The 14252-nt window shown below is 43.2% G+C and overlaps 3 protein-coding genes across 4 annotated transcripts in view; 1 reads left to right on the top strand and 2 right to left on the bottom strand.

Annotated features, from left to right (window-relative positions):
• The first annotated feature begins 148 nt into the window (after nt 1-148).
• eif4e2 (eukaryotic translation initiation factor 4E family member 2) lies at nt 149-4111 on the top strand. 2 transcript variants are annotated; one of them, XM_061083897.1, is made up of 8 exons: nt 149-234; nt 1057-1165; nt 1317-1451; nt 1621-1725; nt 1810-1962; nt 2064-2200; nt 2820-2896; nt 2997-4111. In XM_061083897.1, the coding sequence occupies exons 1-7, from the start codon at nt 215-217 to the stop codon at nt 2866-2868; spliced, it is 708 nt and encodes a 235-aa protein (XP_060939880.1). In that variant the 5' UTR covers nt 149-214; the 3' UTR covers nt 2869-2896; nt 2997-4111. The 2 variants fall into 2 exon arrangements, with proteins under 2 accessions (XP_060939880.1, XP_060939881.1); XM_061083898.1 differs by having other exon boundaries at nt 2064-2204.
• A 208-nt stretch (nt 4112-4319) lies between these two features.
• Nucleotides 4320-8604, bottom strand: LOC133017596 (phospholipid scramblase family member 5). Its single transcript, XM_061083708.1, has 7 exons — nt 8268-8604; nt 8089-8166; nt 7794-7986; nt 5722-5833; nt 5548-5647; nt 4956-5014; nt 4320-4346 (listed from the first exon to the last, which is right to left on the bottom strand). Exons 1-7 carry the CDS (start codon nt 8602-8604, stop codon nt 4320-4322), a joined length of 906 nt encoding a protein of 301 aa, XP_060939691.1.
• Nucleotides 8605-10428: 1824 nt separating this feature from the next.
• Nucleotides 10429-14252, bottom strand: part of chrng (cholinergic receptor, nicotinic, gamma) — a 5179-nt gene continuing 1355 nt past the window's right edge. The window contains exons 2-12 of the mRNA XM_061084876.1: nt 13984-14120; nt 13856-13900; nt 13582-13706; nt 13073-13228; nt 12456-12553; nt 12164-12364; nt 11518-11632; nt 11328-11442; nt 10942-11206; nt 10717-10850; nt 10429-10632 (exon numbers count right to left, since the gene is read on the bottom strand). Coding sequence (XP_060940859.1) covers nt 10429-10632; nt 10717-10850; nt 10942-11206; nt 11328-11442; nt 11518-11632; nt 12164-12364; nt 12456-12553; nt 13073-13228; nt 13582-13706; nt 13856-13900; nt 13984-14120 — 1595 coding nt within the window. The remainder of the gene's footprint in view (nt 10633-10716; nt 10851-10941; nt 11207-11327; nt 11443-11517; nt 11633-12163; nt 12365-12455; nt 12554-13072; nt 13229-13581; nt 13707-13855; nt 13901-13983; nt 14121-14252) is intronic.

Below are 14252 nucleotides of genomic sequence, written 5' to 3'. Positions count from 1 at the left end.
GTGATGACTCTTATATTCCTGAGTTCTGTCAGTTTCCCATGTGCATATGTTTGAAAGGAAGGAAGGTGCCGCCGCCACCCCCCCCCCCCCCTCTCTCACGCTCATAACCAACACATAGCGTGCGCGTTCACGTCCATCGGATGTGCGCGCCGCCGTTCCTGCGGAATCCAGCAGTGCAGTGGTCGGACCCGGAGAGGATCTCACCGCGAAGAGAATGAACAACAAATTTGACGCGTGAGTAGCGAGAACCGAGTCCGCGGATGAGTCCGCTGTGGCTCATCCACCCGGGTTAGCGTGGTGCTAGCGACCGCTGCCGGGGCTGCGTGTGTTAACAGAGAGGTGTGTCAGCTACGTTGCATGGTCCCCTGTGTGTGTTAGTACCCCCCCCCCCCCCCCCCCTCATGAGAGCGAGCTCCACACACTCGATATGAAGCAGCACCAGCGAGTAAACGGTGTTTGAAGGAGGAAATGCGCCGGGGTGCTAGCTGTAGCTTAGCCTGGCGGAATGCGGACAGGCCTCGAGTCCCCGGTGTGGTGGTTGTGCAGAGGCCTGGGGAAGGTGCACGCAGGGCCGGGTAGAGCTGGAGCACCGCGCCGCTGAGGCTGGGACAGACAGCTGACAGCGCGGTGTGGGCTGTGATTCACGGTCCGGGTAGTCGAAGCGGAACTAAGTGTCCATTTGCAAACACAATCCCCCTTATTCCAGAAGTGAACGATGTATTTTACTCACCAGTTTAGTTTTGTGCACAGCAGCTCTGCAGGCAACATCCTGGGTTTAAGAAGATAAAGCACAGTTTTGTGTTTGTTTCCATGTTGTCCCCATTTATATCTGTGTATCACTGGTTATATCACTTATTATTAGAAATATCACAATAACAGAAATACAGTTAAAACTACAAATATGAATACATCTTCAAATTAAAGATATAATCTATTGCAGGACTGTTGTATCACGCTGCAGTGGTTATAAGCAAGGTTTAACTTCCTTGATTTGATCTCAGTCAACGCGTGGTACAAACACTGTCTTGCTTTTCCTGTGTGTTTCCATGAATCCAGTCTAAAAGACGATGACAGCGGAGACCACGACCAGGACCCAGGTTCACCGAAAGACGGTGAGAAGGAAAAATCTGAAGACCAGGACAAGGAACAGGACGCAAGGAGAAAGGTGGGCTGGTTTTATCTGATTTGTTTTTTTTTTATTTATATTTTCTCATATAAGAACAGATGCAAATCAAAGCCCACAAAGTCTGTTAAGGAACTCCGATTTGTGTGCAGCCTCAACATAACGACTTCATCTCCTTTTTTCTCTTCTGCAGATGGCGGTGCCAGGAGCAGGAGAGCACCCTCTGCAATTCAACTACAGCCTCTGGTACTCCAGACGAACCCCCGGGAGGCCAGCCAGCACCCAGAGCTACGAACAGAACATCAGGCAGATCGGCACCTTCGCCTCGGTATGTCCCTCCTCCTGACCTCTGCAGAGAGCCCACAGCCGATGGGGAGAAGACCCTCTTGACTTTCATTTATAACCTTAACCAGACCAAGTCCTATCCTCAAAATGCCAGATTATACTGACTTATTATCCCCGCATTATCGATTTTAACATCTCTTTTGCCTTCGTAGGTGGAGCAGTTCTGGCGTTTCTATAGTCACATGATCCGGCCTGGTGATCTGACGGGCCACAGTGACTTCCACCTGTTCAAAGACGGTATTAAACCCATGTGGGAGGTGCGTACACATTTATTTATATCTCGTATGCCAAATGATGTTTCATAAACCATCTCTCTTAAACCATGCATGTGTTGTGCGTAGGATGACGCCAATAAGATGGGTGGAAAGTGGATCATCCGTCTGAGGAAAGGTTTAGCATCTCGGTGCTGGGAGAACCTGATCCTGGCGATACTGGGGGAGCAGTTCATGGTGGGAGAGGAAATCTGTGGGGCTGTGGTGTCAGTACGCTTCCAGGTAAACCAACCCCCCCACTAACAGACACCGTTTCATGTAACCCTGCTCTGCCCACTCCCACATTCTCAGACCTGGCTTCTGTGCACGCTTTGCTCCCTCAGGAGGACATCCTTTCCATCTGGAACAAAACGGCCAGTGACCAGGCGACCACGGCTCGCATCAGAGACACCCTGCGTCGAGTCCTCAACCTGCCGCCCAACACCATCATGGAGTACAAGACGCACACAGACAGCATTAAGTATGTATGTCTCCGCTTTTATTTTATTACCTCTCCCTCCTCTCTCTCTCATATGCATGCTCACTGATGTAACATAACTCTCATGACACTTAATAACGTATCAGTGTTGCTTCTAAGGAAAGAAATTATCTTAAACAATGCTAATGTTTCTCTCAACTTTAACGGATCAGATTTGGTTTTGATAAGTGATTAATCAATTCACTTTTTTAGTAGCAGAAACTTTGTTTTCCAGGAATCTTAAGCCCAAGTCTTAAGATTCACTGCTTCTCTGTTTTATACAATTTTAATGGGTTTTGACTGTTGGTTGTAAAATATCAAAGCAAAGAAAAAACAGCATTTTTAGATGTCACTTTAAGCTTAAGAGCATTTTTATCTACATTTTTTATCAATGAAAAGTGCATTAACAATATTCAATGCTATTGAAATAACAAGCAAAACCGATTTCCCAATGTTTTCATTGTCGGTTGTTGATGTAAATCATGAGAAAGAACCCTCTGTCCAACTCCATTGAGTTCTATGTGCCTTTGGCAGTGAATTGATGCAACTCTTGTCATTGAAAAGGCATTACACATTTGAACTGTTTATTACGAATGATGACGTGCTGCCTCCTCATTGGCAGAGCATGGGAAGACTTCCATGGACTGGTGACTGCTAGCGGCGGACGTTAGGCCCTCACACAGAAAAACCTCTCGGAGGGTGAGAACTGTTGCTGCAGGAATTTAAGTGTGAAAGAAATCGTTCTCTTCTGATGTGCTTTGTCTCATGTGGATGTCGTTTCTCTGTTTGTGGTGTGTAGGTGTGAGGATATCTAATGAGTCGAGGGGGAATGACGAGTCCGGGGAAGGATACCTCTGCGTGGATTGGCACTGTGTGTGAAGACAGAGCAAAAATCAGGGGCGAGAGGACCATTCCTTGTTTGTGTCCAATTGGAAATGATCAGAAAACAAGCGGACGGCGAACAGAAGACGTCGAAGGGAGAAATTTGGATTATTTTTAATCAACCAGAGGAGAACAAAGCCTCCGTTTTTTTATGTTTTGTAATGCAAGTTGCAACATCTGTCAACCTGCCACCAGGGGGGGCATGTGACTGGTGTTTGGTCATTAGCTGACAACAAAGTGTACTTGAAAAAATACAACACAACCCACAAACAAAACCATCATGATATGTGCTCGATCAGATTTTATTGCTTACATCAAGTGACACGTCCTGCTGTTAAAGTAAGTCTGTGTTAATTTGTTTTATTGGGACTCAAACAGGGTTGCAGGTTATTTTATTACTGTGCTGTATTTTAATTACAAGTACTCTGGTCATTTCGAACTTGTAATGATTTGCTGATTATGACTATTATCATGTATGATATATTGTAAATATAGTCCACTTCAAAGATCACTTAATTGAATCTGCCATGATTCTCCATCTTTGACCTGGAAGTTGAATCCCAAAGGATGAGGACCATCCTGTGTTGGGCAGAAGGTTGCGTAAGAGGCATCTTAAAATGGGACTGCCAAGCTGCCTCGATCACTGTGCCTGGCCTCGAGCCCAACCCGATCCAGGTCGCCCCTCCTGTACATTTCGTCTTAACCCTGCCTCCAAATAATCCAAGGGTCGGGTTCTGCTTTATTGTCCTCATCAAAGGCCCTAATTGTTTTAGTTTTTTCAGCAAAAAAGAGGAAACTGAGTTCGGGGGTCTGTTACATTTGATTCTTCGGGGGCATTTTCAACATCGAACCATCTTCAGAGAGCGCCTGTAGTCTGTTGAAAAACTGTAATGCTGCCCATGTGTGGTAGCGTGAGGATGGGTGCAGGTGTGTGTGTGTGCGTGTGTGTCAAAAGTGAAGAAACAAATGTTGGATGTACACCTGATGGTTTATAGCAATAAATGTCAAATATGCATCTGCTGCTACAGCTTGTTCACTGTCAACTGTCTTTCATAACTGGAGCCTGACACTGATTTGAAGTTTTTAAAAAAAGGTTCTGCTTCATAGTTTATTACCACAGGACCCTCGGTTCTCATGCTGCACTCTCTTGTGCCATAAAGTGTTTAAACTGCTGATGAGCCTCTTGTTAAACGTCCACTTGCGGCGTCTTCATTTCTAATGATTGCTCCTCATTCACCCATCAGCTCATCTCAAAGAACATGTGATTCTGTGGAGAAATAACACAAATTATAAAGTTGGGAGTAATTATGGGTCAAGTACTAAGACAAGGTTGAGGATTTAAAATTCTGCCACTTAATGAAAAATAATGTATCAGAGGGAAATCTATTTTATATTCTCTACAGTTCTTTCACAATAGCTGCTAATTAATTTATATACATTTTTACTACTTTATCTAAATATATTGCAATTGATTAACATAGATTACTGATTAAACTTCACAACTATACATAAGTACTTTAGTTCCACCTAGACCAACTACATCTGTTAAGTCACAATTTATTAATACAATTATGTGTTGATGTTTACTGTTTATATATATATATATATATATATATATATATATATATATATATATATATATATATATATATATATATACACAATATTGTATATACACAATACTGTATATAGATAGTATAACTGGTAGGGAAATATCTAAATAGATTTTAGTGAGACAGTTCACATTGTGGTACTAGAGCTTTTCTAAGGTATAAACTTTGAATACTTTTTATATCAATGTATTTCATTTTCTTTAAATAGAAACACAACAACCTATCTTTGTACAAGAACAACAGGAGACAACATAGATGCTCACCAACAGGAAGGTGGTCGCCAGCAGCAGCAGTTTGATGTGAGACTCCAAACTCATTGGCACTGGGAGATTGAAATGGATTTAGAAATGGCACAATAATTAAATGGGAATGTTAATATTGTGTAAGAGGCAAAAACATGGAGGCTCTTAACTGCAAAACACAAAAGGTAAAGGTAGATATCGGCTGATTGGGTGGACGTACTGTATATGTGTCCTGTGTTTAGTTTTTTGCAATCTGCCACTTTTAGTTGCGGGTGTGTTTTATTATTTGCTGTTGTGAATTGAATTTCAGACGTGCTGTACAAAAGGCCACATCTTTTCAACGTAAAGTGCAGGATCAGAGTATTTACAGGGAAGAAAAGAGAAGCAGGTGATGCCGGTGAATTTAAAATCTGATGAAGCTTCCTGTGCTCTAGAGTTTAAGTTCAGTGTAGGAGAGTTGTCTTTGTTTTGTGTCGCTGGAGAAAAAGTGAGAAAGACCTGAGAAAAGTGATACTCTTTCTTCATAATGTTATTTAGTTAAATAAAGTTTTTGTTTTGGCTTCCACAGGAAAATATGACAAAAAGAAAACGATAATAAAATGTTAGAACTCACCATCCAACCCAAAATATTCATGGTCCATGTTGCCTTCATCATTGAAGCCAGGCCATCGCTTCCATATTGTGCCAATTTTCTCACCAATGCTTGAGACAATCTAAAAGCCATAAAATGCAGAATGTGAGAAAACCATGTATAATTCTTTTAATTTGGTAACTTGAATATAAATACCTGAAACTGCTGGTTGGAGAAACAGCGACTCGGGCAGCAGGAGCCCTGGATCCTGATGGTGGACGCTCCCTCTGAATCACACACCTCCAGGAGAGGGGTGAACATGCTCCACCTGGAAGAGCAGTCGACCAACGCACAACAACTCAACAGACTTCCTGGAATAATCATGCAATAAGGAACCTGGCAGATGCACTGGCCAGTACTTCACACAGTGGCGCAGCCCAGCCTTGCTGCTTGGTTGATCACATTTTCAGCTGTCATGATTCTGCAGCACCGAAAGCTTTGTCTGCTCGGTGTCGGGAGAGTTCACATCGGGGCATGCTTTATTCGAGTGCAACTGAGGGAATATTTATACCAAGTCGATCTCTGGTCACTGAAACCTCTGCCAGGTCAGTCTTAATTGGACACAACTTTGCCGAGTGCTGCTTCTGGAAAACTCTAAATTCGACACACAGGCACCCCGGCCAACCCTGGAGTCAGACTCCGGCCACATGAAGAAGGAAGTATTTTGGTTTGGCTGCAGGAGACAGGGGGAATACATTCCCATTAAGGAGGATACTGCATTCCTTCCTCGCCAGTCCAGCCTGTGTCTCCATGCAGACAGCTGTTCTGTGCATTAACTCTCCCTGGTTTAGAATGCACTACATGCCCGGCTGTTTGGAACAGTAAAGGCTCCCAATGGCTATTTACAGACAGGTCTGGGCAGCCATGGTGGTTCAGGGTGGCCCAAGGCTGAGAGCAACATGGAAAATGTCTCACGTTACAATTGTTTAGTCTGAGAATGTGAAGTATTAAGACGGCTGGTTCAACACTGTGATGGCAGGAGGTGTGGAAGGGGTTAAACGGTTGGTTCAACAAAATGACAAAAGAAATTTAACAGCGTCCAGCAGGGTGTCCTTTAAAACTGGATGTAGCACAGAGGATGCTGTCACCAACTTTCTATTGCAAAGTCGGAATTGCCTTGAATGGTGTGAATCTGTGTGAACAAAATCCACTCACTACCAGCATGTTTGGATGTTTTAGGATATTCCTTAAAATGTTTTAAAATCAATAATCCTTATCACTAGTACATGATTCTATTCTATGTGACTATACCCTGTATGAAGTCCTGTTATTACTATAAAATTGTATTGTGGTTTCATTTCAGAGTCCAACTCCTGTGGTAGAAGAAAAACACAAACTTTAAAAGTAGGATTATTAATATTGCAAATTAGGGGAGACAAAGAGTAGGGGCAGGGTCAATATTAGCATATTCACAGTTGCCAATCACGAAATGAGGAGGGAAGGTGTAGAGTTATATTTAGGTCATTGTAAGGTCATGAGGAGATTATGTTTTGAATATGTAATTTTGGGGAACAAAGAAGAGTTTTAGTGGTTTAATAAGCAGCTGTATTGGGACTTTAAGTAAAAGTACAGAAGCATTAGCAGCAAAATGCACATTCAGTATCAATAGTAAAAATACTCATGTAGGATAATTTCTTTTAGAATTATGTTTTTTATGTAGTGAATTTATGAATTCCAATGACAATGTACCAGATTTGATAAACTGTCATTTGCACAATCTGTAAAATATGAAAAATTATTATAGATGTTTATGGATTACAGTCTTTCCCTCTGGGGTTTGCTAGAGAAGAAGTAGGAGAAAATAAACTCAAAGTCCAAGCACAGTTAAAGGTTCAGTGTGTACAATTTAGTGACATCTAGTGGTGAACTTTCAGGTTGCAGCTGAAAACCCATCACCCCCTGCCTCCCCTTCCAAACATAACATGAGAGAGAACCTGTGGAAACCTTCAGTTGACATAAAAACTAAAAAAGTGTTCCATGTAGTTTGTCCAGTCTGGAATACTGTGAAAAACATGGCGGCCTCCGTAGAGAGGGCACGCTTTCAATGTAAATATGAAGTATTTAAAAAAATTTTAAGTGTACAATTTAGATGAAACGCATCACTAGGTCTTTCTCATATTAAATTTCTGCTGTTTCACCTAAATCTTACACACTGAACCTTTAATTACAGCACTTGAATAAATGTTCTTTTCACCAAGAACAATGGAAGCCGATCCCGCTCGCCCTACCTCTGGCAGACGGTGCCAATAAGATGTTTTTGAGGCGTGTAGACCCTCATCTCCATCAGGCAGAATCCGAGGCAGCAGGCGTCTGCCCTAAATGGCCTTTCAAAATAAAAGAGCTGGCAGCCCTCACAGTCGAAGCCCTTCAGAGTACAGGCCCGAGCTGGGCCACAACACTGGAGACATAAACACGAGCTCTCTGACAGCAGGGAGACATTAAGAAGAGAGTGAGAATACACTGAATAACATCATCAGACAAGATCAATGTTCTCAGTTAAGACACAGGGAGCTGAACATTCACCTTCCACAGCCACAAATAAGTGTGACCTGCTGCCGTGTGTGGTGATGCTGTAGATCCTCCTGGGAACACACTGTGGACCTGCAACAACAAAGCTCTGATCACTCCAGGTGGAGAAGTATCTGCACTGCAATTATCCTTTCTACACACAGACACACACATATACACTTGTGTTTTCTTACCTTGTAACTCAGGCCGAGCACTGACATGAATCTGACTGACAGTTTCCAGCACAGACATGAAGTCCGATCCTGCCGTACCACCGAGGCTCCGCTCCTCCATCCCGAGGCTGTTCATTCTCTCAGGCGGCTGCGTGGAGCCGTTCTCCATCTTCCTCTCAGGGGCCCGGACTGAAAGCTGCTCATCAGAATCCCAGTCAGGGGTCGTCCTGTGGGGTTTGGGTCCAGGCGAGTGAGTCTGGCACTCGCAGCGGTTCTGGAAAGCCCTGAAGATCATCTGGATGTGCTTTTCTCGTTCCAGTCCACCAAGAGGAAGAGGCTGGTTGGTCACAGCTGACATGGTATGAGACTGAAAATATACAGTTATTAAAAAAAAGGATAGTGAGTCAACTCAGTGGTCAGCTCTATCTAAGTTAGTCATGGAGTTGTACTTTCCAGTGGGACAGATGTGTGTGAAACGTAACTTGTTTGGAGTTAGAGAATACAATAGAAGATATTTGAAGCAACGAAGAAGTCATAACATTTCTTTCCATGGGGTCGACTAGCCTCAATTTAAGCAACATCTTATTTTTTGGGACTTGATAAATAAATGATTCCCAAAGTTCTTTATGAGTGACATTTAAATACAAAGTGTTACAAGCTTTTCAGTCGAAAGAGGATTTTCCTCCTTCCAATGTGTCATTTAAATAATTATTAGGTGCCCAAAGATAAAATAACACAGTATGTTTATTATTTACCTTGGAAATCATTTGACAAAAGGTTGTATGAAAGTATATCGCTTAAGACAAATAGAAAATGTCGTTCTTTTGAAAATGGAAATATGGGAGTCTAAGCTGAGAACCACAGATGGTTAATAAAAATCACTAACACACTAATTTGAGTTTAAATCCATACACAGCTATTGTTGTGGGTATCCTTTTAATACAATATTCTTTTTTCCATGAAAGTAAGTCTTTCTTTTTTTAAATTGATCTCTAAATCTCACATTTATAAAGAATAAAGATAAAACTAAGCAGCTTTTCTTCGACCACACAGACGGTTCCCCAGCAGCAGCAATATAAACAATGTCCTCACAAGACAGAGTGATTTCCCCATTGCAGCCAACCTGAGCTTCTTTTACATTCACATCACACTCTCACAGTCCCGTCGCACAGTTTGGTCTCGTCCCCCAACATTGTATATTCTACCACAACGCCACAATGATGAGGTTGGCATTTTCCTACAGCACATATCCTCATTTTATGTGCCATAACGGAGTTTAAAGACAGGAGAGAGCACATATGGTATTTAAATCTTTACCTTACCATCAGTGTTCAGCCTCCAGACTCTGCTCATGTCGCTGCGAGAGGAAAGAGTCCTCAGGATCAGGAGGAGTCCAGCGACACCCTCTCCACCACCTCTGTGTGTTTATTTCGTGTGAATATTCACATAGCAATGTTTGTTTGGTGTGTGTTTGTGTGTCTGGAGATGTCACTCCCACTCTTGTTATCCCTCAGCTCTCAGTCTTATCCCCCCCACCCCCGCCCCCCAACTCTGTTTCCATCCCAACTAGCCGGATCTGCCTTTTGTTGAGTTAGAAAGGCATCACTCAGCCATGTAATTGAAATCCTGCTTCTGGAGGTGGGTGGATGGGTGGGGTGCGGGGGGGGGCTGCACAATGGGTCTGTGTTTTTTCGTGGGGGTGTTAGTGGTCTCGAAATGTGCCTTCATAAAGGTGTCAAACATGGGACTGACAAATCTCTCAGACAGCTGTAGTCACGTGATTACAGACGTTCTTTTATTGATAAAAGCATCTATTTGGAACATTTGGCTGTTTACTGTCTGACATGTGTGATCAACACTCATGTATGATCCCGAAAAGCAAACACTGTGCTTTTTTTTTTTGTTATACAACAATGAATTGAACATTTTTCAACCTTAAACAAAAACTTACAACTGAAACCAGCATGCATCATCATGGATCCACTCCATTGCGGAGTGGTGCCCTGGATCCTTTGTCATGTGCAACTTCACCTCTATGACAGTCCACACAAGCAACTTGCAAGTGTTCAGAAAATACACAACAGTTGTATCTTCTCCGTTCTCAGTCAGTGAAAGATCATTGACACATGTTGTCAGATTTTCACTTTGGGTAAAGCGAGGGAATCTCTTGATTTCTCACCGCTCACATTCCACTGTCACTCATATCAGAGATGTTGTTCAATGGAGGGAGATACTTCTTTGGATCGCCCAGGAAAGGTGAGGAGGGAGGCTGGTTGAAGTGGCCCATCAGGAAGATCCCAATAGTGCCGATGAAAAACACCAGCGTCATGACGATGAAGCAGACTCTGTCGATCACCCGGGCAACGAGGATCCACTCTTCATTCTCCTGCGTTTAAGACAGAGGTAAGAGATTGTAAGCTGATATTTCCTCCTGTGAAAATGACATAGAGGTGTAAATGTAAGAGCTCACGTTCTCAAAGTTGTTTTGCTGCCGGGCAGTCTCTGCGATGTGTTTGCAGGACGCCACACACTGCTTCAGCTCTGGAGAGGCGTTCATCAGGCTGGCACCGAGCTGCTCAGCTGTGCCGCCCTCCATCCCATCATCTGAGTCCGAATCAGACCAGAGAGTCATGTGGTTACAAAGGGAAAACACACTGTCACGTGCACTCAAACATCTTCAGACTCGTTCACTTACGTAGCTTCTCTAATACTGACTTCATCAATCCATTTCTCTCTTTGAGTCTGGCAAACATGAGTTCGGACCGAGCTGTTTTCATCACGTATTCCTCCGCCTTGAAGATGAGGGTCATGGAGCTGCGGCGTCGGCAGGGAACCAGGAACACATGGTTCACGTCCGTAGTTTGAGTTTTGCCGTTTCCGGTTACCATGGTGTTGTCGTCGTTTGGTGTCCAGGGCTGCATCTGCATCCTCAGCAGTCGAGGCAGGATGTTGAGGAGGATCTGGGAGGGACAGCAGGTCAAAGGGTAATCCAGTGGCAAACACTCTGATGTGGACTTGTCACAGTGTAGCTGCTTATTGGATATTCCACCGAGAAAAGAGGATGTGTGGCCTCATGCTCACCTTTCGGACTTTGTCTGTCATGATGTGGGTGTTGGGGGTCCTCAGGGACACGTTGAGGACAATCACACAGTTCATCACGACCATGGTGGTCACTGACATCACAAACATCAGATACCTGTCGCCAGAGGTTCATGAATCACTCATATCGATTTTGATCTGAAATCCTATAGAGTGATGCACGGGAACTCACTTTCCAATAAGAGGCACCGCTTTCGAAGTCTCTGGAACCTTCTTGGAGATAAGGAGGAGGAACACAGTCTGACCCAGAAGAGTTGCAATAGACATCGTGCACTTCTGACCGCCAGCTGCAAAACCAAACCACACACGGCAGTATTCAGTCTGTCTGGTGAGGTTTTGTATAACATCAGCACTGGAATGGTACTCAGCAGAGCACATTTAACTCCCTCAAGGCCCAACATGTCCCACTAAATTCAGTCAAGATGAACCACATTGTACACAATTGATAAATATCCTCTATCCTCTAAAGTTGTTTTGTTTAAGAGCCTTGAGTTACTCTCTGAAAAACACTCGTTTGAATTCTTGGATCTCCCTGATTCCGATACACCCTAATAATCCAATTGGTGCTTCCCTGACCAATACTGCATGCTTCCAACAAGTTTCTTGGTTTATCTGTCTTGTCGTTTTTTGCAAAATGCTGCAAACTAACAAATGATCATTGAAACAATAAAGACCTCCTTAAAGGCGGAGCTAATGACAGAACTTCAGGTTAATGTAGCATGATCTCGTAATGAGGCTGTTTGAGGTTGATGAGACTGAGGTTTGGCTTTTCCGAGATGTTACAGCTTTTAAAAGAAACAAAAAAGGAAAACAAAGACCTTTGGCAGGTAAGTAGTAGACGAGCAGGCAGAGCGAGGAGAAGAGCACGCAGGGAGCGATGATGTTGATGATGTAGAACAGGGGCTTTCGCTGGATGATGAGGAAGAAGACCACCTCCTGGTACTCGCGCTCGTCCTGCGTGTACTGATTGTTGATGACTTTCTTGGCCGGCCTGTGTTTGATGACCCACTCGCCATTCTCTACCAGCAGAGATTTACGTGTTGGTTTCATATTATGCTTTTATTTAAAATCCATCATTTAAATGTGTCATATAGGTTTATTTGTTTGTACCTGTGAAAGCTTCTGGATCGATGTCCACCCACTCGAGCGTTTGGTTGTCCTCCTGTTTTAGCACCAGCTCGATCTCATTGGCACTGTAGGTCTGAGAGCTGCACACGGGGAGAGAACATGTTGTCTATCTCCACAGCAAACACACAACCATCAATTCACTCTAACAATACAGCGCGGTGACTGAAGGAGGCATCGTCTCTGCTGTGTGGATCATTGTAACACAAAGGAACCTGACAAGCAAATAAACAAAGATTTTACAGATACTGGGATTAAATGTAAAGCTTTTCATTTACATTAATGTTTTATATATAATTTGTTTCAGAAAAAAAATGATGAGGCTTGAATTACAATTACATTATATTATATTATATTACAATTTATATAAATGATATAATATTATATTATCATCATATGATTGCTTTTTATTGGAATCTGTCTTATTTCTTTAACCTTGATTTACCTTCAGGGATCAATAAAGTCTTATATATGTGTAGATTATCACAAATTAATTAATGCATGAAAGACAAAGAATTAACTGGTTTGATTTTTGTGGAGTTACAGTATCTTGTGTTTTGAAATTGTATCATCCAAACACGACAGATCCTGCCTGGACTCACCGGAAGACCATGGTGCAGTTCTGCCAGTCGAAGGGGAAGTAGTTGACAGTGATGGCACAGGCGCTGCGGTAGATGGCAGGAGGCAGCCAGTACACACAGCCGTTAGGAGACACAAGTGCGTTGCAATAGAGAGCGACCTCAAACTGTCCGTCCACGCTGCAGAGCAGAAGACAGAGGAGAGAGAACCTGACCGATTAACTGTTGGCGATTTGTGTGCAAAGACACACACAGGGATTTTTAATATTTTATAGGCAGAGATTTGTAGATCTAGCAAACACAGCAAAAAGTTACTCAGCCTCACTGATATTCCACAAGCGTGCTATTTTCAAGGATTGGAGGCAAGGGAAGAAAACCTGCCTCCGAAATATGTTTTTAATATAATGTTGTGTAATTGCAATTACATCACAAGATCTCTCAGCACCGCATGGACAACATCAATTTCTCCTTGACTGAACAAATATCGGAACCTTTTTGAAATCATGCTCATAAGAGAAGGTTGATACACCCACTTGTTCTCCAGGATGACGTCTGGCAGCCAGATGCTCTTGGAGGGGATACGTAGCTCGGAGGTGATGTTTCCGTACAGAGCCGACCTGGGCGGCTGGTCCCATCTGAGCCTGTAGTCACACCAATTCTGCATGTACGAAAATACTGAAGGTTTGACTTTCCAGTGATTTTTTGTAAATATGCAACGATAAAATTCAGCATCCTTGAAACAAAAATTCAGCAGATGGTGTGTATGTGTGTGTGTGTGTGTGTGTGTGTGTGTGTGTGTGTGGTCACCATCTCAATCCAGACGCTGGTGGTCAGGGCCTCCTCCTTTTCACTCTGAGGAGAGGTAGTTGAGAAGACAAGGTTAACAAAGGCCCAGGCAGCCTTATCAGAAACACCCCAGAGTGACCATCACCCACCAGGGAGATGAGGTTGGTGAGCGTCATCTTGATGTAGACCGGAGTGATGTCCCCGCTCTTCTCCATGGGCCTAATGTGCTTGTTGTAGCCCCTCATCAAATCCTTAAAAAGTTCTCCCTCGAGGTTGACGGCAGATGCTGCAGAAAGACCACACAGACTGGGATTTAAAGTGGAACTCAATTTCACACACGATTTTGTTTGTCATGAGGAGCACGACATTTGTTTTCATAAAAAGAAAAATGATCCTCATGACATCACATATTTATCTT

This window comes from Limanda limanda, chromosome 13 (genome assembly GCF_963576545.1).
Source record: "Limanda limanda chromosome 13, fLimLim1.1, whole genome shotgun sequence".
Lineage (NCBI taxonomy): Eukaryota > Metazoa > Chordata > Actinopteri > Pleuronectiformes > Pleuronectidae > Limanda > Limanda limanda.
This window is presented reverse-complemented; position numbering and strand designations above follow the sequence as displayed.

Excerpts from the sequence above, each read along its gene's own strand:
- eif4e2 (XM_061083897.1), top strand. The coding sequence starts at position 215 with ATGAACAACAAATTTGACGC. Across the intron at positions 1,166-1,316 it reads AACAGGACGCAAGGAGAAAG|ATGGCGGTGCCAGGAGCAGG; the intron begins GTGGGCTGGTTT and ends TCTCTTCTGCAG. Across the intron at positions 1,452-1,620 it reads AGATCGGCACCTTCGCCTCG|GTGGAGCAGTTCTGGCGTTT; the intron begins GTATGTCCCTCC and ends TTGCCTTCGTAG.
- LOC133017596 (XM_061083708.1), bottom strand. The coding sequence starts at position 8,604 with ATGTCAGCTGTGACCAACCAGCCTCTTCCTCTTGGTGGACTGGAACGA. Across the intron at positions 8,167-8,267 it reads TGCTCGGCCTGAGTTACAAG|GTCCACAGTGTGTTCCCAGG; the intron begins GTAAGAAAACAC and ends TTGTTGTTGCAG. Across the intron at positions 7,987-8,088 it reads CTTATTTGTGGCTGTGGAAG|AGAGCTCGTGTTTATGTCTC; the intron begins GTGAATGTTCAG and ends CCCTGCTGTCAG.